Source organism: Sminthopsis crassicaudata, chromosome 3, assembly GCF_048593235.1.
Source record: "Sminthopsis crassicaudata isolate SCR6 chromosome 3, ASM4859323v1, whole genome shotgun sequence".
NCBI lineage: Eukaryota > Metazoa > Chordata > Mammalia > Dasyuromorphia > Dasyuridae > Sminthopsis > Sminthopsis crassicaudata.
Genome location: NC_133619.1, coordinates 401,017,579 through 401,037,855, shown reverse-complemented (window position 1 = coordinate 401,037,855; position 20,277 = coordinate 401,017,579). Strand labels below are relative to the sequence as shown.

The window sequence follows — 20,277 nt, the reverse complement described above, 5'->3', positions numbered from 1 at the left end:
GAGCCTGCAAAACCTTCCAGACAACTGATATGAGCTGAAGTCAATCAATCTATTGAAATCTGAAATCAGAATAAGTCCATAGGTATGTCATTCAGATACAAACTAGGATCTAAAACTTTAAAAACCTAGATCAGAAGACAGTGATTAAATTGTCTGAAGTCAGACTACTTAGGATCCCTGAGCCACTCCTAATATCCTTGGAAAACAGACTTTTTAATACACATGGCCACCCAAAATACAAATAAAAATTAAATAAAACCCATAGAACTTGGCCTTATGAGAAGGCAGGAAGGAATTTCTTTTAAAAAAGATTCCCATAATACTGAAATATTATGGTGCCAGGGAGAGCCAAGACAAAACAAGAGGAGAATTACATCAAAATCTCTCCAAGAAAAACTTCCAAGAAAAACACAACTTGGTTACAAGGTTAACTAAATTTTTAAGAAAAGTTAAAGCAAAAGTTAAAGATTATTTTCTTTTCTTTACTTATTTTTAATAGTATTTTATTTTTCCAAATACATGCAAAAATAGATTTCAACATGTCCCAAAACTTTCTCCCTGTTCCCCCTTTACCCTACCTCTATTCCCAGAATAGCAAGCAATCCAATATAGATAAACATGTGCAATTAAAGATTATTTTCTTAATGAAAAGAGAGCTGATGGATTCAGAGAACAGACTGAAGATTTTCTCTTCTCTTTTGTTTTGGACTAAGTTAATACAAAAAAATCTGTTTTGCATTACTATATATATTAGTAATGTATCTTATTTTTATTGTTTTAGTGGGTAGGGAAAGGAGAGAAGGAAGAAAGAGAAGGAGAGAATTCAAAACTGAAAATAAAATAAAGTAGAATTTTAAAAATGTAAATATAAATGTATTAATGTTGAAAAATAAAAATGAAAAGTGAAATGAAAACACTAGAGAAAAGGAATGAAAAATGAATGAGTGTTTTGGAAGAAATACTTAATTGAAGAACTAATACCTTAGTATAAGAAGTACAAAACCTTATTCAAGAAAAATACTCCCAGAAAATTAGAATAGATAAAACAGAAGTTAACAAATCCATAAGAAATAAAAATTATTAAAACAAAGTCAAAAGATTGAAAAAATTGAATTCAATTTAAGGCATATTGAAATAAAAATGATCTGGAAAATGGATGAAGAATAACTAATATAAGAATCACAATACTAGGGGCAGGATTTTGGGAAGATGGCAGCGTAGGTCAGACAATAACAAGTGCTTCAGATTTCTCTCCACAAACAAAACAAAATTGCATGACAGGGTTAACACAGACCAGTGAAAGATTTGGGCAGAACAGGGGTCCCCCAAGGATAACAAGAAAAGCCCCAAGGAAGACCCCAAGTTAGAGGATTAACCTGTGTCAAATGCAAACACCTCCAGGCTAGCTCCTTTGAAACAGCAAATAGGGAACCTTGGGGCTAGCTGGGTTCAGAGGTAGCAGCAGTCCCTACTATAGAAACTTTTACCTCCCAGACAGCTTCTGGAGAGGGGAAGGGGGAAGGAGTTGAGTCTGGGAAGATTGAAGAGGTCTTTACTGATAAAGGATTATCAGGACCAGGAGCCAGAATACTAGTGAGGCAGACTAGCTGCTAGCTACAGGAGCTTATAGGAGGATGGGGTTCTTGGTTTGGGGTTCAAGGTCAGAAAGGAAAACTGCAGGAAGACCTGAAAGCCTAAAGAACTATCCCTTTCACCCCTGGACCTAGAGGTGATTACATTATTAAATTCTTATTATTATTTTTTTTAAATGAGAAGGCAAAGGATAAAGACTCCTAACCATGGAAAATTACTAACTGAATAGGGAAGATCAAGATTCATCTTCAGAGATGGATGCCAAATTAAAAAAAAAAGCCTCCCCCTACCCTAAAGAGTAATATAAATGCTTACCTGCCCCAAAAGAATTTATAGATCTTATACTTTAAAAATAAAATTCAAGAAAAATGCAAGAGATTTGGAAAAAAAATTAACAATCCAAGAAATAAAAGATTACGGAAAAAAAGTCAACCACCCAGAAAAAGAGATCCAGAATCTTAAAGAAGAAAACAAATCTTTAAAAATTAGAATTGAGCAAAGAGAAGTCAGTGAAGTTATGAGACCAAGAAATGGTAAAAACAAAATATAAAGAATGAAAAAATAGGAGAGAATGTGGAACATCTTAAAAAACAGCAGATATGGAGAACAGATCAAGAAGATAAAACAAAAATAATTGGAATACCTGAAAGCTATTACCAAAATAAAAGGAACTTCCACACAATACAAGAAATAATTAAATTGTCCTGAAGTGATAGAATAAGAGAGGAAAGTAGAAACAGAAAAAAACCTAATGATTACTACCTCTCAAGGAGGTCTCACAAGGAAAACATAGAAATATCATTGCCAAATTTCAAAGCTCCCAGATTAAGGAGAAAATTTTAATAACCATCCTTCCCAAACCCCCCAAATTCAAATATGCTGGAGCTACAATAAACATTGCACAAAATTTATCAACTACTACAATAAAAGGACACAGGTCCTGGAATACTATGTATCAACAAAAGAACTAGAGTTATGGCCAAAAATAGTATGTCCTGCAAAATTAAGAGTAATAATGAATGAAATAAATGGACATTCCACAAACTGTCAAGATTTTTAGGATTTTGTCTCAAGAAATATGATTTCAATAGGAAATTTAACAAATAAGAGTCAACATCGAAAGACTACTTTCAATGGACACAATAAGAATAAATTGTTTTATGCATAAAAACCATATGTCTAAAGCTGACATTAGTAACTGAGTAAGTCCAAAAGAAAGACTGGAATAGATCTGAGAATGATGTGACCCTAAAAAGAATCTAGGAAAAGGAAAAAAAATGCTATATGAATGATGTGCAACAGTAAGAATAGACACAGATATTAGATGGGGAAGAAAGACTAGTAGTTGTGAAAATTTAAAATTGCCAATGAGTTAAAGAGGGAACAATACACATATATACCAAAAAGAGTACATAACTCTCCAAAAATCTATAAAGAAATAAGGGGGAAGAGGGAATAGGATAAAATGGAATATGAAGTGTGTGTAAATCAATAAGTGTGGGATAAGTTTATAGCTTAATGAGAAAGGAATAAAAAGGGAAGGAAAAGGGAGCATAGTGGTGGTAAGGTGAGACAGATGGAGTGAACCTCAGCTGATTGGGAACACCAGGCGACAATGAACCAGCATTCAGTGAGTGCAGAGGCAGTGGGGCAGGGACACTGCTGGCTGGAGACACTGTCTGAAGGGGAGTTATTAGTTTGGGGTTCCAGGTCAGAGGGGAGAGCTGAAGGGAAGCTTGAGGCATCACCCCACCCCACAATTAGAGGTACTAATATCTTTTATTAAAGAAAAATGAACAGGAATGAAGAAAGAACCTCACCATAAAACTAGGGAACAGGAAAGACCAGGGTTCTTCAGAGAGGTCAAGAAATAACAAAACAGATTATAAAAAATGAAAAAAACACAGGAATACTATTGCCAAATTTCGAAACCCCCAGATCAAAAAGAAAATTTGCAAGAAACAAGAGAAAAATCAATTCAAATATAGTAGAAATACAATTAGAATCTTCAAGACTTATCAGAAGCTACAATAAAAGATCACAGGTCCTGGAATCATATCTACTGATAATCAAAAGAACTAGGCCTGTGACCAAAAATATCATATTCAGCAATATTATCTATTATTTTGAATAAAAAAATAGACATTCAATGAACTAACAGATTTTCAGGGCTTTTTATCAAACTCAAACTAACAGAAATTTTAATATAAGAGTCAATATCAAAGATGAATTTTAAGGAACTCAACATCGACAAACTATTTAAACATGGACAGATTGTTTATAACGTTTTTCTTTTACACGAGAAATTTATGTTTAAGACTCATCAGCAACAGGATAGCTCAAAAGGAAGATTGGCAGAGATAAGGTAAAAATAGTAATCATGTTATACAAATGAGGTAAAGAGGAAGAATAAACATGTACTAGAGGGGGAGGAGGACTTGTAGTTTTGAAAACTTTTATCAGGAATGGGTTCAATAGGCAACACTACATATATATCACGAAAGGTATAGCATCTTCCAAAATCTATAAAGAAATAAGTGGAAAGGGATAGATGGGGAAACAAAGGGAAAATGGGGGGAAGATAACGAGGTAATTTTGAATGGGGGGAAGTTAAGTAATAGCAAGGCAATTTATGGAGCAGAATTTAAACAGTCAGCAGGAATAGGAGAGACGTGTTTATGTGGGGGAGTTTCTGTCTCTCTCTCTCTTTTTTTTTTTTCTTAACTGTAGCTTGCTTTCTTGATGGTGGTGGTGGCGGTGGGAAATGAAAGGGTGAAAAAAAATAAAGAAAATAAGGTCTGTAGCAGAGAACCAAAGAACAATTTACAAGGAAGCAAAGAAAAAATGGACCTTCCTGAATATAATTTCTTCTAATATATACATTCTTGATCTGGTAATTTGTTATTCTCTATTTTAAATCCTCTTTAATTTTCTGCTGGGCAAACATTTATTTTGCATTCCTTTTCTGTTTTTCTGTCTTTCTTATTGTTTTTTCAAGTAAAATAAGAAAAAAAATTAAAAACCCAAGGTAAATGGTTAAATAGGAAAATATTTGTAGCAATTTTCTGATCAAAATTTTTTTTAATACATACATATGAAATAGATTCAAAATTTTAAGAATAAGAGCCACTGTCCAATTGATAAATATTATGTAAGAACATAAAAAAGATAGGAACAAAGAATTTGATTTGTTGTTATTTTAAAATTAAATTAATATTTTTCTATTAATAAAACTCTTTTTTCTTTTTCTTCCACTACTTCCTTCTAAAAAATAAAGAACAAAACCCTTATAACAAATAGGCATTGTCAAGTAAAACAAATGTCAACACAGGCTATGTCCAAAAAAAAAATATATATATATATGTATATCAATATGCGCCCTAAGTCCACTACCTATCAAGAAGTGGATACCTTGTATAACCATAAGCTCTCTGAAAACATGGTTGAACACTGTGTTCATAGGAGTTCTTAACTCTTTCAATGATGCTTCTCTTTATAGTGTTGCTTTTATGAAGTAAATTTTTCTACTGTTTTTCTCAGGTTTCTCTAAAATTGTTCTTTCATCATTTCTTACAACAAAATAGTATTCCATTACATTTATACGCCATAATTTGTTCAGTCTTTTTCAAATGACAAAGAACCCTATTGTTTTCAATTCTTTGTCTCTATAAAAATTGTAGAATAGTAACCCATCCAAGCTATCAACAACCATTGAAAAAAGTTCCAAATTATTGTTAGTAGAGAGCAATTCTGAGGTTCTACTTCAGATTCATTAGATTAGTAAAGTTAATTTAAAAGTTGGAGACTACAAAAAAGTAGGCATATTAATGGTGTTGCCATTTTGGAAAGCAATTTGGAACTACAGACCAAAAGTCATCAAATTGTACATAGGATCCATTGAAGGCCTATTACTAGGCCTGCACTTCAAAGAAATTAAAGGAAGAGGAAAAGAAGCTATGAATACAAAAAGATTTATGGCAGATTTTTATAGTGTTAAAAAACTGGAAATGATTGGAGAATGTCTAAACAAATTATGGCACATGATTACAGTTCCTATACCATAAATACCATAAATCTGGGGAAGACTTGTATGAATTGATATAGAGTGAAACCATGATTCAAAGGGACCAATAATAATGCTTGCTTACTCACCTCTTGATAGAGAAGTGATGGACTCAAGATGTAGAATAAGATGCTTATCTTTGAACATTGACTATGTAAAAATCTGTTTTGCTCCATCATGGAAATTTCTTTTTCTTTGACTATTATCTCCTTCACCTTTCACATAAATTGGTTATTTTTAACTGCATATTAACTGTATAATCAGTACAATGTCTGAAAATTCTGACTCCATATCGTTTGTATTCCTTCTCTCCAACCTATTCCCATTACTACCACATTACTATAGACTAGACTCCATTACTTTTGCAAAGTAATGCTCATACCATGGATAGAATGATCTTTCTTATGCATAGATCTGGTTATATCATATTCTCAAAGATATTTAGTACTCCTTTTTGTCTACTGGGTAAAGTTGTCATTCAAAGCTCTCTAAAGTCTTGAATCATTGGACCTTTAAAGCTTTCTATCATATTACTCTCTTCTATATACTCCAAGTTTCAGCCAAATGGAATGTCCTCTCACCTTATAACACAAACCTCGCTTTCCTAATGTTATGTCTTCATTCATGTTATACCCTATAACTCATTGAATTTCTACTATCCCTTAAAGCCTAACTCAATTACCATTTACTCTATGAAGTCTTCCTTGAAACACCTCCTACTCACATCTTCCTCTTTAGGTCAAATGTAAATACCTTTTTCTAAAAGTCTTGAACATATTTATTTTATCCTCATATCACTAGATTGTATTGTTTGAAAACAAAGGCCCTATCTTATTTAAGTTTTATTTTTTTCCCCTATAAGAAAGCAAGTGAGAGTAGAGTTTTTAATAAATATTTGCTGCTGTTATAATCTAAGCTTTGGGATAGCAGATGTCACAAAGTTAAGTGAAATGATAAGTATGCCCTATAGCTTAAGACTCTAAAAAGAATGTCCTTTAAAATGGTTCTCAAGAACATAATTCTGAGTGCAAAATTTTGAATAATTTTTAACAGGAAGAAAAGGAGGGGACATCTACAGAAACCACTATACAGAAAGCTCTCTAATGCACTCAACTTTCAAAAGCATATACAAAAGATAGATGCGAGGGCACTTATGGACAAGTAACAAGAGATGATAACAGTCCTACAAGAATCTCAGGAGCACTAATGCCCTGAATAAACTGAAACTTGTAATGGACACTGACAAAAATGTCAGTCAGTCAATAAACAGTGCCAAGACTGTGCTAAGCACTAGGGGTAGATACAAAGAAAGGCACAAGACAGTCCCTGTTTTCAAGTTCACAGTCCAGTGGAGGAGAAAACATACAAAAAACTAGGTACAAATAAACTATTAAAAACAAATTGGAGATAATCAACAGAGGGAGGCATTAGATAAATATAGGACCATTAAAAGTTTCTTGTAGAAGGTGGTATGTTAGCTGGGTCTTAAAGTAAGTCAAAAGGTGAAAATGAGGAGGGAAACTATTCCAGGGATGTGAGAGTCCTCTCTACCAAGTGGGAGCAGGAGGGCCTTGTGGCTGGAAGACCCTAGGTGTGAGGTAATGAGGGCCTGCACCAAGACAGCAGCAAGGATAGAGGAGGGGGCTTATGGAAAAGATGTTTTAGAATTCCTTGGCTATAGGATGGTGGGGTGACGGGGATGGAAGCTGGGTTGCAAGCTTGGAAGAAGTTGGTGGTACTCTCAACAATAATAATAGGCAGCAAGATGAAAATTTTCTTGGGCAAGATAATGACTTCAATTTCAAAATGCTTAGTTTAAAATGCCTATGGGTCACACAGTTTAAGATGACAAGCAGATGGCTAGATATGTGATTATGGAAGTCAGGAGAGAGGTTAGAACTAGAAAAATAGATCTGAGGATCATCAGCAAAGAGATGACAATTGAAACCACAGGAGTTGATAAGATGAGCAAGGAAAATAATGTAGAGAAGAGGTTCCAGAACTGAACCCTGGAAAAAGTAAATATTAGCTCAAAATAAAGAAAAACTCTCTAACAATCAGGCTATCCAAAAATGAAATAAGCTACCTCACGAAATAGTAAATTAGTGGAGATATTCAACCAGAGGCTTACTGAATACTTCTTGGAAATGATGTACTGCTGATTTCTACTTCATATATAGGAACTGGACTAGATGACTTCTGAGGTCCTCTCTCTTTCTAAGAAAGGAGGCTGTGCAATCTGTAATGAAAAGAGCACTGACTCTAAAGTTAAGAGGAATTAGGTTCAAATCCTACCTCTGGTACTCCCTGTGTAAGCCTGAACAAGTCACTTAACTATCTCTCGGCCTTAGTTTTTTCATCTCTAAAATTAAGCAGTTGGACTAAATGGGCTTCTGAGGTTCCTTTCATCTCTGGATCTAGGATTATATGATTTTGGGTCCATTATTTCTATACAATCTTATTTCACACCCATTAAACCTCCTAACATGTTAGCAAACTTTTTCTTCTGTTGCACACATGTTATGCTGAATTCTATCTCCATGTTTTTATTAATGTCCTCCATTCCCAAAGTAGATATATCCTTTGTCTGTCTTTATAATCAAGCTCTTAAGATGCATCTACAGAGTAGAGCAAAGCCAGGCCAACTAGCTAAGTCCTGGACAGTTCCCAGAATAGGAAAAGGTTTCTGTGATACCTGAAATAGTGATCTCCTGTTAAAATCTTTAACAGGATTTTAAAAAAAAGAAATATCAAATACCACCACCATCTCTCCCCTTTCCTCACCACTTAAGTCTTCCCTAATGCTCTTAATAAGTGCTCTTTTCCTCTTTAAATTGCCTTGTCTCTGATGTTCTGTCTTCTCACTGGCAGAAGAAAAGCTCTTTGGGAGAAGACATTGCATCATTTTGTATTTGTATCCTCAGAAAGTAACACTCTCTTTCATTTCCTGAATTTTCATCTCTAAAAGCTTTCCTTATTTCTCTGATCCTATCTGGTTTTTTCCTCCCTTTTCTGAATTTCTCCTGTACTATATTCTACCTATTAACTTTCATATCTAATAGTCTAATCTCTGGACCATAAATTTCTTGAAAGTAACAATCACATTATACTTCTTCACAGCTCCGAAGCACAATATTAGCTAAAAAGCAGAAACTAATAAATTTTGATAGAAATCTTAAAACTAATACACCCAAAAAGTGAATTGAGATGTCAGCAACTGATTTGGCACAAGGAAGTAAACAATATCCCCTTATACTTTTTTCTTATGAAGGCTCACTGAAAGTGGAAAAGAAATATAGCTTCAAGTTTTCCTGTTGGCTACTCAAGGATGTCTCATTTTAAAGTCAGCCCTTGCTTCTCTTAAACCCTTTTGAAACTAAAGCAGTAATTTGAAATAGAACTATTTCAGATAGTTCAGAACTATCAACTTTTAAACCTACCTTTTGTTCTCACCAGGGACCTGAGGATGGGGATGCTTTCTGGGGGACAGCTTAACTATTTCATTATTGGTTTCTTCTGACATGCTCAGATTTTGAAATTGTGGACTTCCTTCTTCCAAGCTGTCAGGCTCCATTTCTTCAAAAACTTCCTTCATTAAGGCTTGGTTCTGTTTTTTAGGAGTAGACTGGAATTTTATTTCTTGGATGGAGATTTCTGGATCAGATTCAAGAGAGTCTTGGAAAATCTGATGTAAATCTTTGTTTAAAGATGGTTCACTGGTTCTGACTTTTAAGTTGGTATGAAGGACAGGGGGATGAATGGAGAATTTTGGAACTGGTTTAATGTTATTCATGTTGCAAATGTTCAAAGAGCTGCTGATCTGGAGACTTGGCTGTATATACAGATTTTAAGTTCATAATAGCACTACCTGAAAAAAAAAATGCTTTTTACTTTCTACGTCTACTGAAAATTATAAACAGCTATACTGAGCAAAAATTAAAATGAATTACTAAAACAACTGTACTAAATTACTTAAAGGCTTTCCCATTTTCCTTTTTTTCCCATCAGGGGAAGGTCTATCTTTGTGTTTTTTCTCTCCACAGAAACAGATCCTTATGTGAAGCTAATAAGCAACCTTAATAACTAAGTACAATTTATGGAAGGAACCAAATTGCTGTTTGGAGGCAGATTCCCATTTCCAGCTTCCAAAGGGTTTGTTATAAATAAGCCAGGACACAAAGCCAAATGGTTAATTATAGACAGCACTTTGATGAATTAATTTCAAACAACCTGGACAATTCAAATGAGTCATGTTCATTTATATTCATGTTTGGAGTACTAGGTCACCATTTGTTAAAGCAGAACAGGTACAAGGTCAATGCTTCAGAGAGAGAAGAGACAGTATACTCTCAGAGCTGGAACTCTGAATAGGAAGCCTGTTCTATTCCTGGCCTTACCTTGACTGGCTGAGTGATTTGGAGCAAATTACTTATCCTTTTTATGGCCAAGTTGTAATACAAGTTTAATACGAGATCTCTTCCTATCCTAGAAGTATGACATAAAGAGAGGTTGGAGTCCCTGTAGGAATAAAGAAAGATGCATTTTTTTTGACCTAAGCTCACTTTCTTCTTTTTTTCCCCCCAAAAAATCTACTCTTTTGGGGTTTCTTTTCTTTGCCCTGCTGACATTTTTACGAATTTTCTAAGGTCTGGTGACTACAGCCGTCTATTCTATTGCAGAAAGGCTTTTGTTATTCTTTCTAACTAATCATGACTAATCAAATGGCTGTAGCTTTACTTATCTCATAGATAGCTGTGAGAGTTAATGTTGACTGTGGTTAATGTTTCCAAGGAACACCATGAATTCCTGGGAGGAAAAGGACTATGACAAAACATAATAGGTCTAAGGTAATATTCATCTTACGCTAGTAATAGTGGTTCTTATCAGCATCTATCATTTACTGCGTATAGTTTGGGGGATCAAAATCTCATGAAGATAGGTTATATAATTGGAATCTATATTTCACTACAAATAAGGTGGCTATTCTGTTGCTGTTTTTGAAAAAATAAACATATCAAATGATGGTTTCATCTGAAAATGGAAAATATACTCTAGCTAATCTTTTGTGGTAAATTTAATGATTCAAACAGGTACATTTGGAGATCTGAATAATGACAACTAAAATTATTTCCTTTTCTCAATGTTATTAAGAATTTAGTCCTTTTGATTTATCTTATTATGAGGTACTGATATATAAATAAGCATGTAATTAAAGTAAAACTTCAATAACAGAATAAATTACTTTAATGTTTACAGATGAATATGCTTTAGTAGGGCCAAGTCATGAATTAAAAAAAAATCTTCGGCAGGGGGCTGCATTTACAAAAAACATTAATCTAAAGAGAACACAGAAATCTTGAGTAAACAGAATGCTTTAAGATACAACTGGCGAATTCACTCTGTGGGGAAACTGCAGTAGCCAGAGGACAACAGGTTTCTAGTGCTATCTGGAAAGACTTTATACTGTAGGTTCATAGATGCTCAAGAGACATTCTTTCTATCTTTGAGAATTTGAACGCTACAATTCTTTTCCATGTGGAGGAGATGGGAGAAAAATAAGTATTCCGGTCCACTTAAAGTAATCTCGAGCAAAACTTTTCATCTCTTGGGATCTGTTTCCTTCTCTATTAAAAAAAGTTAGACCTGCAAAGCCCCTTCCGCTTGGGTGTTTTATGAATGCATCACGGTGAATCCAAGTGGCAAAATTACTTTCTTCAAGTTCCAGATAAATCCCGCCTTCTATAATTAGAAAAGCTTTTCCTGCAAGATGACTTCCCTACTTCTAGATCTGCAGTCAACAAGGTGTCCATTCAAAACCTGCCTCAGTGAGTAGTTATGAACTGTGACTTTCTCCCTGAGTTTCTCCAAACAGGGTTAAAACAAGCGTCCGCCCCAGAGCAGTTGGGAGGACAGCAGGGACATTTGTAAAGCATCTTGAAAGCCACTATATTGTTTGTGTAGGTTTTCCTGACAGGCTTCCAGTCTCTCCCACAGAAAAGACCTTCCGCCTCGCCTCTGGGCATGGACTCTCCCCCTGCCGGGAGCACTCTCCCTCCTCCACTCTGCCCACTGACTTCTCGGATCAGTTGGGATTTTAATCCCCTGTAGAGTCCCAGCTCCCCCGTTCCAGTGCCTTCCCCTGTTCATTATTTCCTATTTGTCCTCTATGATCTCTTGCTCTGTATACATTTATTTGCACGTTGTCTCCTCCGCTGGACTCTCAGTGTCTCAGGGCAGCTGCTCTTGCTTCCTCTGGCATTCCCACTGTGTCTGGCCTACAATCTGACTGCTAGACCTAACGTTAGCCTAAGGGCTCTCTTAGGGCAGGGGTTGCCTACCGCCCTTTCTCGTAACCCCGGAACTTGGCTCAGGGCTTCCCTCGCACACAGTCGGTGCCTAATAAATGTTAACTGAGGCGAAAACTCAAGCGTTGTACTAGAAAGGCCTCCCGCCCCAGGGGCGCTCCAGACTGGCTCTGGGCTCCCGGCTCCTGCACACAGCCTGGGGGAGGGTACGAGGGGGTCCCGAGGTGCTGGCAGCGACCCCACCCCCACAAGCCCCTCCAAGTCTCCTGCTCTAGTTGCACAGGTTTTTGCACCGCCCTCCCCCTCTGGGACCTCTGCACGCTTCTGCTTAGGCCCCAGGCCGACTCCCGGCCCTCTCTGCTCCTCCGCCCACTGCCCACACTCCCCCCCAGCTCGGAGGCTCCCCCCCGGCCTGCTAAGGGTAGCGCACCGCTAACGGTCGGTCAGTCACCTGCCCGTGCTCCTCCGCGGCTACTACCGAAGCACCCCCACATCCTGCTCCTCCTCCGCCGCCACCGCCGCCCCGCCCTGTCACGGCGGCAGGAGCTCCGCGGACACGGCCGGCCTCATTCTCAGAGTGACACCCCACCCCCACCTCAACCCCCGCTCGCTTTGTGGTTGCCCTGGCGCTACCCTGACGACGAAGTACAACAGAGATTCCATCCACCTTCAACCGCACCCCCACCCCCACCCCGTCCACCTGGGGCATCGGACGGAACCATTCCCTGCTTCTCTGCGGGGAAGGAGCTGGGAGGAATAAGGAATGAGGGCAGGGGGGCCGGGCGGAGCCCCAGGACCGAAAGAAGGCCGAACGGGAAGCACCCTGTGCGTGGCCGGTTCCACTCCCCAGCGCAGGATGGAGGCACGGGCTGACCCCGAGGCCTCCCCGGTGCTCCCCCTCCTAAGCTCTGCCTGGGGGCGGGGGAGGGCTGTTACCCAGGATGACTTAGTGACTACGTTAGATGATCGAGAATGTGTACACAATATACTTAGGATTTGCGGTATTAACATCTTTCTACTACGTCATAGGAAGAAAACAAATCAAGCCCAGATTTGTAAAGACTGCTGGTGCTCAAGTTATAAACGCCCCGAGTAGGTAGCAGCTGATTCCTGCACACCTCAGCGCGTGGGGCTTGGGAGAGTCGGAGCTGCAGGAAAGGGAAGGACGGAAAGAATCCAGCTAGGGAGCGACGGAGCGCTCCGGAGCTGGAGGCGGGAGAACCCGTCTCCGGTGCCTGCGTGACGTGCGCCGTGGCCTGGACCGCGCCCCGCCACCTTGTTTGTAAAAGCAGCTACTCCCGCAGAGCTGAGGGGCCATCCCCGCACTTCCTCAGTTCTTGTCCCAGTGACCAGCTGCGCCCCAGAAAGACAAGTCATTACCAAGGTTTACTTAGTGTGCCAAACACTGCGCCCCACTAGCTGGAAATGCAAATGCGGGCAATCAATCAATGGATACGTCTTAAGTGCACACTATGCACCGGGTTCGGTGCTAAGCCTGGCACTTTGCTAAGAGCTGGGGACAAAAAAAGTCAAAAAGACACCCTTGCCTTCAAGAGCTTACAGTCTTTTTTACAAGCACACATATACAGAGAGAGACAGAGAAAGAGAGAGAGACAGAGATTGTGCTATTTCCCAGCATTAATCAGGAAAAAATTAAAAAAGGAAAAACACTGGAATGAAGAGGGAAAGATTTTTTCATTTTAGCATTTTAGTTGGGATTTAAATGGGATTTAAAGGACAGTCCCTGCATCATGAAGAGAAAAGTAACCCAGAAGGGTTGGAGTTTTATGAATTGTTTAATATAATCCTCCACTGTGGTGCTTCCCATTGATTATCAGTCAGCTTTAATTAGCTCTTTTGAAGGCTATTTCTTAAGCAAGTAGAATCAAGATTGATTACAAAAAATGATCCTTTCCCCTATTCAAACTTTGGAGCCTATTCCTCCTCTTCCCCATGTGCACACACAAGGTCCTTGGGAAGAGTGGGCTTAAATTTGCAACAAATGATAGCGAAGTAAGTGACCAACCTCTTGACTTCTCCCTATGTAGAATTCTCATGAAGTTACTTTTGAGATATAACTTCTTGCTAGGTCAAGCATCCATATCTTTGTAAAGTCCACTCCACTCTGAAGGAGCACAATCCTTGGGGCTGCCATTCCATGTTGTGTCTTTTTGCTTCCAAAGGAGACAGAGCAGATGTTGCTGATAGCCACAGCTGCCCCAGAAATTCTCAGTGCTCTTCAATTCCCTCTACCCCTCAACTCTTTTCCAAGCCAACATCCCTGCACTCTCTACCTCCTCCTCCGAGAAAGTGATCTACTCTATACTCTAGCCCAGAATCGCTTACTCTTCTGCCCAATTGCTTATCATACCTTTCCAAAAACCAATCCTGGGTTACTCTGCTCTTTTTCAGGTTCTACTGAATGGAGCATGAGGAAAGCACAAAAGAGAGTTGACTGGACCTACTAACAGTTGTGTGATCTAATGTCAACTGGGCCCTCACTGCCGAAAGGCAAACATCCTCTTGCTCACTAATTGATTCCAGATTCCATTTTCAACAGTGGCTATTCCAAATTGCTTATTTCTTTTCAGCCCTCCTATGGCTTCCTTTCCATTCTTTCAGGTTATGACCTCATCTTTTACTTCCCACACACAAAAAGTGAGACCATTATCATCTGAGAGCTCAGCCCACATGTCTCCTCCTTATGCTTCATTTTTTGGATAGCCTTCCCCGCTACCTTCCTCATTCCTTCCTCATATGAAGAGATGGCCCTTCTCTTTACCATGGCCAAACCTTGATCCCATCTGCTCTTCACTTCTGAAAAATTATCTCATTATTTTAAATCTCAACTTTTAACTTCAATTTCTCCTTATCTACTAGCTCCTTCCCTGTTACATACATACATACATACTCATGTCTCTGGAATGCTCTGCCCCCTTAATGCTTTCCTTCAAGGCATTCACTCAGATGATAAAATGGTCTGAAGCTCAAAGATTCTACATATCCATATGTCAGGGACATTTATAAAGGCAATCCCAGATACTTTTTTTTTTTTTTAAGCCATTTCTCTGAAAACAGATCCAGTTAAGATGTTTCCATTTCCTTATACAATAAAATCTCATCATGGCAAGAGAGAACCCCTGGAGATTCTTTTTTGTTCATTTTTTTTACTTTATACTTACATACAAAATGATAAAAGGAAAAAAAAAGCCATATCCACAAAACCATAAGAGGATTCAATATAAAACAATAAATTTCCATTTCAAGAAAACCTATAAATTAAATACTATACATTGTTTTCAAAGTTGCCTAACTTTTTTTCTTCTTTGTTGATTTTCTTCTATTTTCTCCTGTGCATTTTTTACTTTAATTTTTTCACCTTCCTCCTCCTATCTTCTACCCTAAAGAAGGCTATAATGAAGTATGAAGATACATATACATGTACAACACACATATATGTTTGTGTATATACACTCATATATATGTAAGACCATACTATGCTTATTTCTATCTATCATCTGTTTCTCTGAAGGTGGATAGCATCTTCATATGTCCAAGTTTTTATAAATCAACCAATTCATCATTTCCTACACTATAGCAATATTCCAACCCAATCACATCGTGTCTGAGAGATTCTCTATGAAAGTTTTTTCCCCCAATTTTCTGCATTCCTTCTATTCTTGGCTACATACGTTTTATTTATATAAGAAAATTTTTATTAAAAAAATAAAAATTATCCTTTTTACATTTCAACATGCTTTGCCTTATAATATAATTTAAGGTTTTATATTGTTAAATCTACTTCATTTACATCTTTTTTGGGGGGCATTTTTTAAAGTTCATGATCCTTTGTTATTTCAAATGAATTTTATTATTTTTTCTAACTCAATAAATTTTTTTTTGGTAATTTAGTTAGGATGACACTGAATAAATAGATTAGTTCAGTAAAATTGTCATTTAAAATTATATTGGCTTTACTTACCCTTGAAAAATAAATATTTCTTCAGTTATTTAGATTTGAGTTTATTTGTATAAAAAGTGTTTTCTGTTTATGTTCCTATAGTTTGTATCTGTTTTGGCAGGTATACACTTAGCCCCTAAAGTTTCTTGAGCAGGGAAATGACCTGGTCATAACTCTGCTTTGGAATATCAAAATGGCAGTTTGGTGAAGAATATGAGAACAGGAAGAACTTTTAAAAGGTAGGAAGGAGAGTAAATAGGCATCCTGTGCACTAGTCTAGATGAAAGGTGCTAAGCATTGAAGATAGGGACAAATATGAGCCATCTGGAAGTAAAGTGATGAAATTTGGCAATTGATTAAATTTGGGAGGGAAGAGTTGAAAATGACTCCTAAAATGTGCCTGGAAAAATTGTTGTACTCCCAATATAAATTGGGAGATTAGAATAAAAGGTTTAGAGATAAAGATGATAAGTAATATCATGGATACATTAACTTTATTAAGATTCCTATAGGAAATCTAATTTGGCATGTTTAATAGGGCAGTTGGTGATATGGTACTGGGACCCAGAAGGGAAACAAGGTGTGGAAATAAAGATCTGGAAACATCTGCAAAGAGATTATAATTGAACCCCTGGGAGCTCATGAGATCATTGAATAGAGTGTAAGGAGAAAAGAAGGTTAAGACTGAGTCTTACTCTACAGTTAGAGGGCAATGCATAGATAATGATCCAGTAAAAGAGCCTTGGAAAAGCTGTCTAACAAGTATGAAGACTACTAGGAGAGAGTACTGTCACCTTCATATTTGTTTACATGAGAAAGCACATATGTATTACAGTATTCATTAAGAGAGATAAAAAAGCAGGGGGCAGCTAGGTGGTGCAGTTGATAGAGCAGCAACCCTGAAGTCAGGAAGACCTGAGATCAAATTTGGCCTCAGACACATAACACTTCCTAGCTGTGTGACTTTGGGTAAGTCACTTAAGCCCAATTGCCTCAGCAAAAAAAGAGATAAAAGTATTCATATTAATGAGAACACTAATCCATTACACAACAGACAAAATGTGGGGATGAAGGGAGGAAAGCCTATATCTGAATTAGCTATAAACTAGATAATATTTATATCTAATATAATACTTTTATGTGCCAGTGTTTTATAATTATCTCATTTGATTTTTACACTAATCCTGAGAGATAGATGTCATTATTATCCCTATTTTACCAATAAAGAAACTGAGGCAGAGATTAAGTGACTTCTCCAGGGTCACATAACTAGTAATTGTCTGAGAACTGATCCAAACTCTTATCTTCCCGATTTAGGCCCAGAATCCTATTCATTGCACTACCTTTAGCTGATCCCTGGAATTTTTAAGTTATATACCAGGAGGTTTTTTTTCTTTTACTTGTATGTGAATCTTTTATAAAGGAAGATCTACATTTTTTGGACAGTAACTAGGCTGGCAGATCAGATGAATACTAAGATAAAGTACATGACAACCATCTTCTCTTGTGGAGAGATTGTTGTTGTTTGTCCTTTGTTTTGAAAACATCACAGGGTGATATCATGATTCATGCATGAATTAGATTTAAGTGAGCCGAATTGCACAAAGTCATCAACCTCACTCTGTCTTCCAGAGTCATGGAAATCCAGTGGCCAGACAAAAATCAAGATGACTACCAATCTCCTGGGATTCAGGGAATGACCTTGATATGTTTGACATCTGAACAAACTCTTAATTCTGCATAGTACCTGCTTTAGCCACCTTCATGGCCTTTGGAACAAATTTTCTGGGGGAAATCTTCACATGCTTGGTGTAGACATTTCCCTAACTCACAAGAGGTTTGAGATCTGTTACAACCCTCAGCTTGGTTTAGGTCATATGCCTAGATGGTTTTATTGGTTGTGGCCATTTCAGATGCTACACATCTTCTTGGAGCCACAGGTAAGAGTGACAAATGAATGAGCAACCCTGAAAAGGGTTCAATCAGCCCTCCCATCAGAGTTTCTAGTTCTCCCTGAATATTCTATACACCCCTGTGGAGAGATATGGGCTAGTGATAGTATAATTAAGTTTATTTAGAAGTGACTGGGTGACTATGTCTGAAATTTGTAAATTAATAATTTGATGCTGATCTGGAATGAGTCTTTAAAAACAAGTGTGTATTTGGATTGAATAAATGAAACCAAGTTGCTTTCTCCAAACTAGGTTCACAGAAATCAAATATAGCAATTTTTTCTAAAGGGAACAACTTTGGGAGAAGGAAGGCATATTTTAATAGTTAATTCAGGATGAAACTATATGTCTCATTTTCAGCTCTTACTAAGTGACTATTCATAGATGTAGAGAATATCTGTTAAGTAATATTTTCTTCACAAATGCTCATATATTATCTCCCCATATACTACCTCTAGAATTAGACTTACATGTTTGTTTGGGTAAGTTTTAAGATATTTGGGCATTTAAGGATATAAGAAGCTTTTACTGCTTTATTTTTCTGTTCCCTCAAATTTGCAAAAGAGCAGAAAGAGGGAGGAAAAACCAACACACATCAACAGGTCTACAGTAATGACCACAAATGACAAATTTGCACATGAATACATTTCAGGAAGGGAGAGGGTCCCTTCTCTTAGAAGGTGCAGCATTGTAAAAGTAGAATTACATTTCATCTAGATCAAAACACCATTATAAATATAGTAAATTACTATGACTTCAACCAGGAGATGTAATAGGAGATTATGTTGTTGGCTTAAATTAATGGACCCATTAGTGAACAGTGGTTCAAACCATCTTCTTCATCTGGTACTTAGTTGTGTTCAGACTAAATATGATATATGCTGACTATATTGGGTAGTATAATTTTCTTTCTTGATGCTCTAGTGTAATAGTGGGTTGTGTAGTTAGAGCCTAGAGCTTTATGACTTTAGCATATATATCATTTTTGAAACTTGGGGAAAGCAAGAATTAGGTAAAAAACATGGCTTTGATTTGTTTCAGAGAAAGTTGAGGGGTCATTTGTTTATCATATTTACATCAATGAAGGATTATTAGTTGAATATTATTCATTAGTTGTTCACAAATTCCATATTATTTGAGCAAGATAAAATTTAAATTCATTGTCAGGGATTTTAGCTAGATGTAATGGAGAATTTTATATAATGGAGAATTTTATCATTGAAAGTTGGTAATAGAATAGATTATTGAGAAAGGACATGAAATCTTCCTAGAAAACCAAAGATCAAACAGATATTTTATATGAAATGATTTAGATATTGATTAAGGGAAATAGAGAAATGGCTCCTTAAAATTTCACTTTTCAGTATTAGTCTCTGATTTCCTTATTAAAGTGAAGCTGGCTGCCAGATTTTCTTCTAGGGCTTTTGGTTTGCTCTACAGAAAAAGCATGTTAGCCATGCTAACATGTTAGTATGCTGTCCATAGTACTGCATAATATATTATGCAAAAAAGAGAGATCATTGTATTTTCTGCAGTAGATAAGTGATCAATGCATATGAATAAGCAGTTCTCCAAAGAGAAATTGAACACAAGTAACAACCTTATGAAATATTGTTTCAAATCACCCATAATACAAATCAAAACATTTTGGAATTTTTGCTTAATAATTAGCAAGTTGGCAAAAGAAAAAAAAAGATGAGAATAGTCGACATGGAAGGGTTGACTGAAGACAGGCATGTTAAAATAATATTTCTGAAGCTGTAAATTGATCTAACCATTCAATAATTAGTCTATTGAATTTATTATGTTTTTTTTAAGTGACTAAAATTTCTGTCTCAGAGATCCCACTTCTATACATATATCTCAAGAAGGTCCAAAATATATAGAAAAGTATCATATATACCAACATTTATGGCAATGTTTTTGTGTTAGGGAAGAACTAGAAATTTGTCTCCTCATCTATATGAGAATAGATAAACAAATTGTTGTATATGGATGTCATGAAAAATTTTTGTGTTGTTAGAAACAGTAAATGTGAAGATCTCAGAAAAGATGGGAAGACTTGTATAAAGATACAGAATAAATTAAGCAAAACTAGGGGGAAGACAAATCCTAAAGTAACATACATAAAAAGAACCAATGCTGAACTTTGTATTAGTTTAATGACCACCTAGGCCTAGAAGAAAGCCTTCCATTTGCTGAGGAGCAGTAGTGTGGTATAGATTATTGCATATTCTGTCAATTATGTTGCTTGGTTCTGCTACACTACTTATTTTTCCTCATCTTAAAAAAATCACTGTTCCAAGGTTGAATCCCTGAATAGAGGAAGATAGATATACTGGGAAATGTATAAAAGAAGACTAAAATAATACCACGAAATTAATGTTGCCAGATAGTTTTGAG

The 20,277-nt window shown here is 36.8% G+C and overlaps 1 protein-coding gene across 5 annotated transcripts in view; it reads right to left on the bottom strand.

Moving 5' to 3' along the window:
• Positions 1–12,596, bottom strand: part of JHY (junctional cadherin complex regulator) — a 112,930-nt gene extending 100,334 nt beyond the window's left edge. Inside the window, exons 1-3 of one of the 5 annotated variants that reach the window (XM_074302703.1) lie at positions 12,413–12,596; positions 10,054–10,174; positions 9,097–9,524 (exon numbers count right to left, since the gene is read on the bottom strand). In XM_074302703.1, the coding sequence (XP_074158804.1) occupies positions 9,097–9,449 (353 nt within the window). In that variant the 5' untranslated portion in view covers positions 9,450–9,524; positions 10,054–10,174; positions 12,413–12,596. Of the gene's footprint in view, positions 1–9,096; positions 9,525–10,053; positions 10,175–12,391 lie in introns of those variants that run through there. The other 4 variants (XM_074302699.1, XM_074302701.1, XM_074302700.1 and 1 more) reach the window with 4 other exon arrangements.
• Between the last annotated feature and the right edge of the window lie 7,681 nt (positions 12,597–20,277).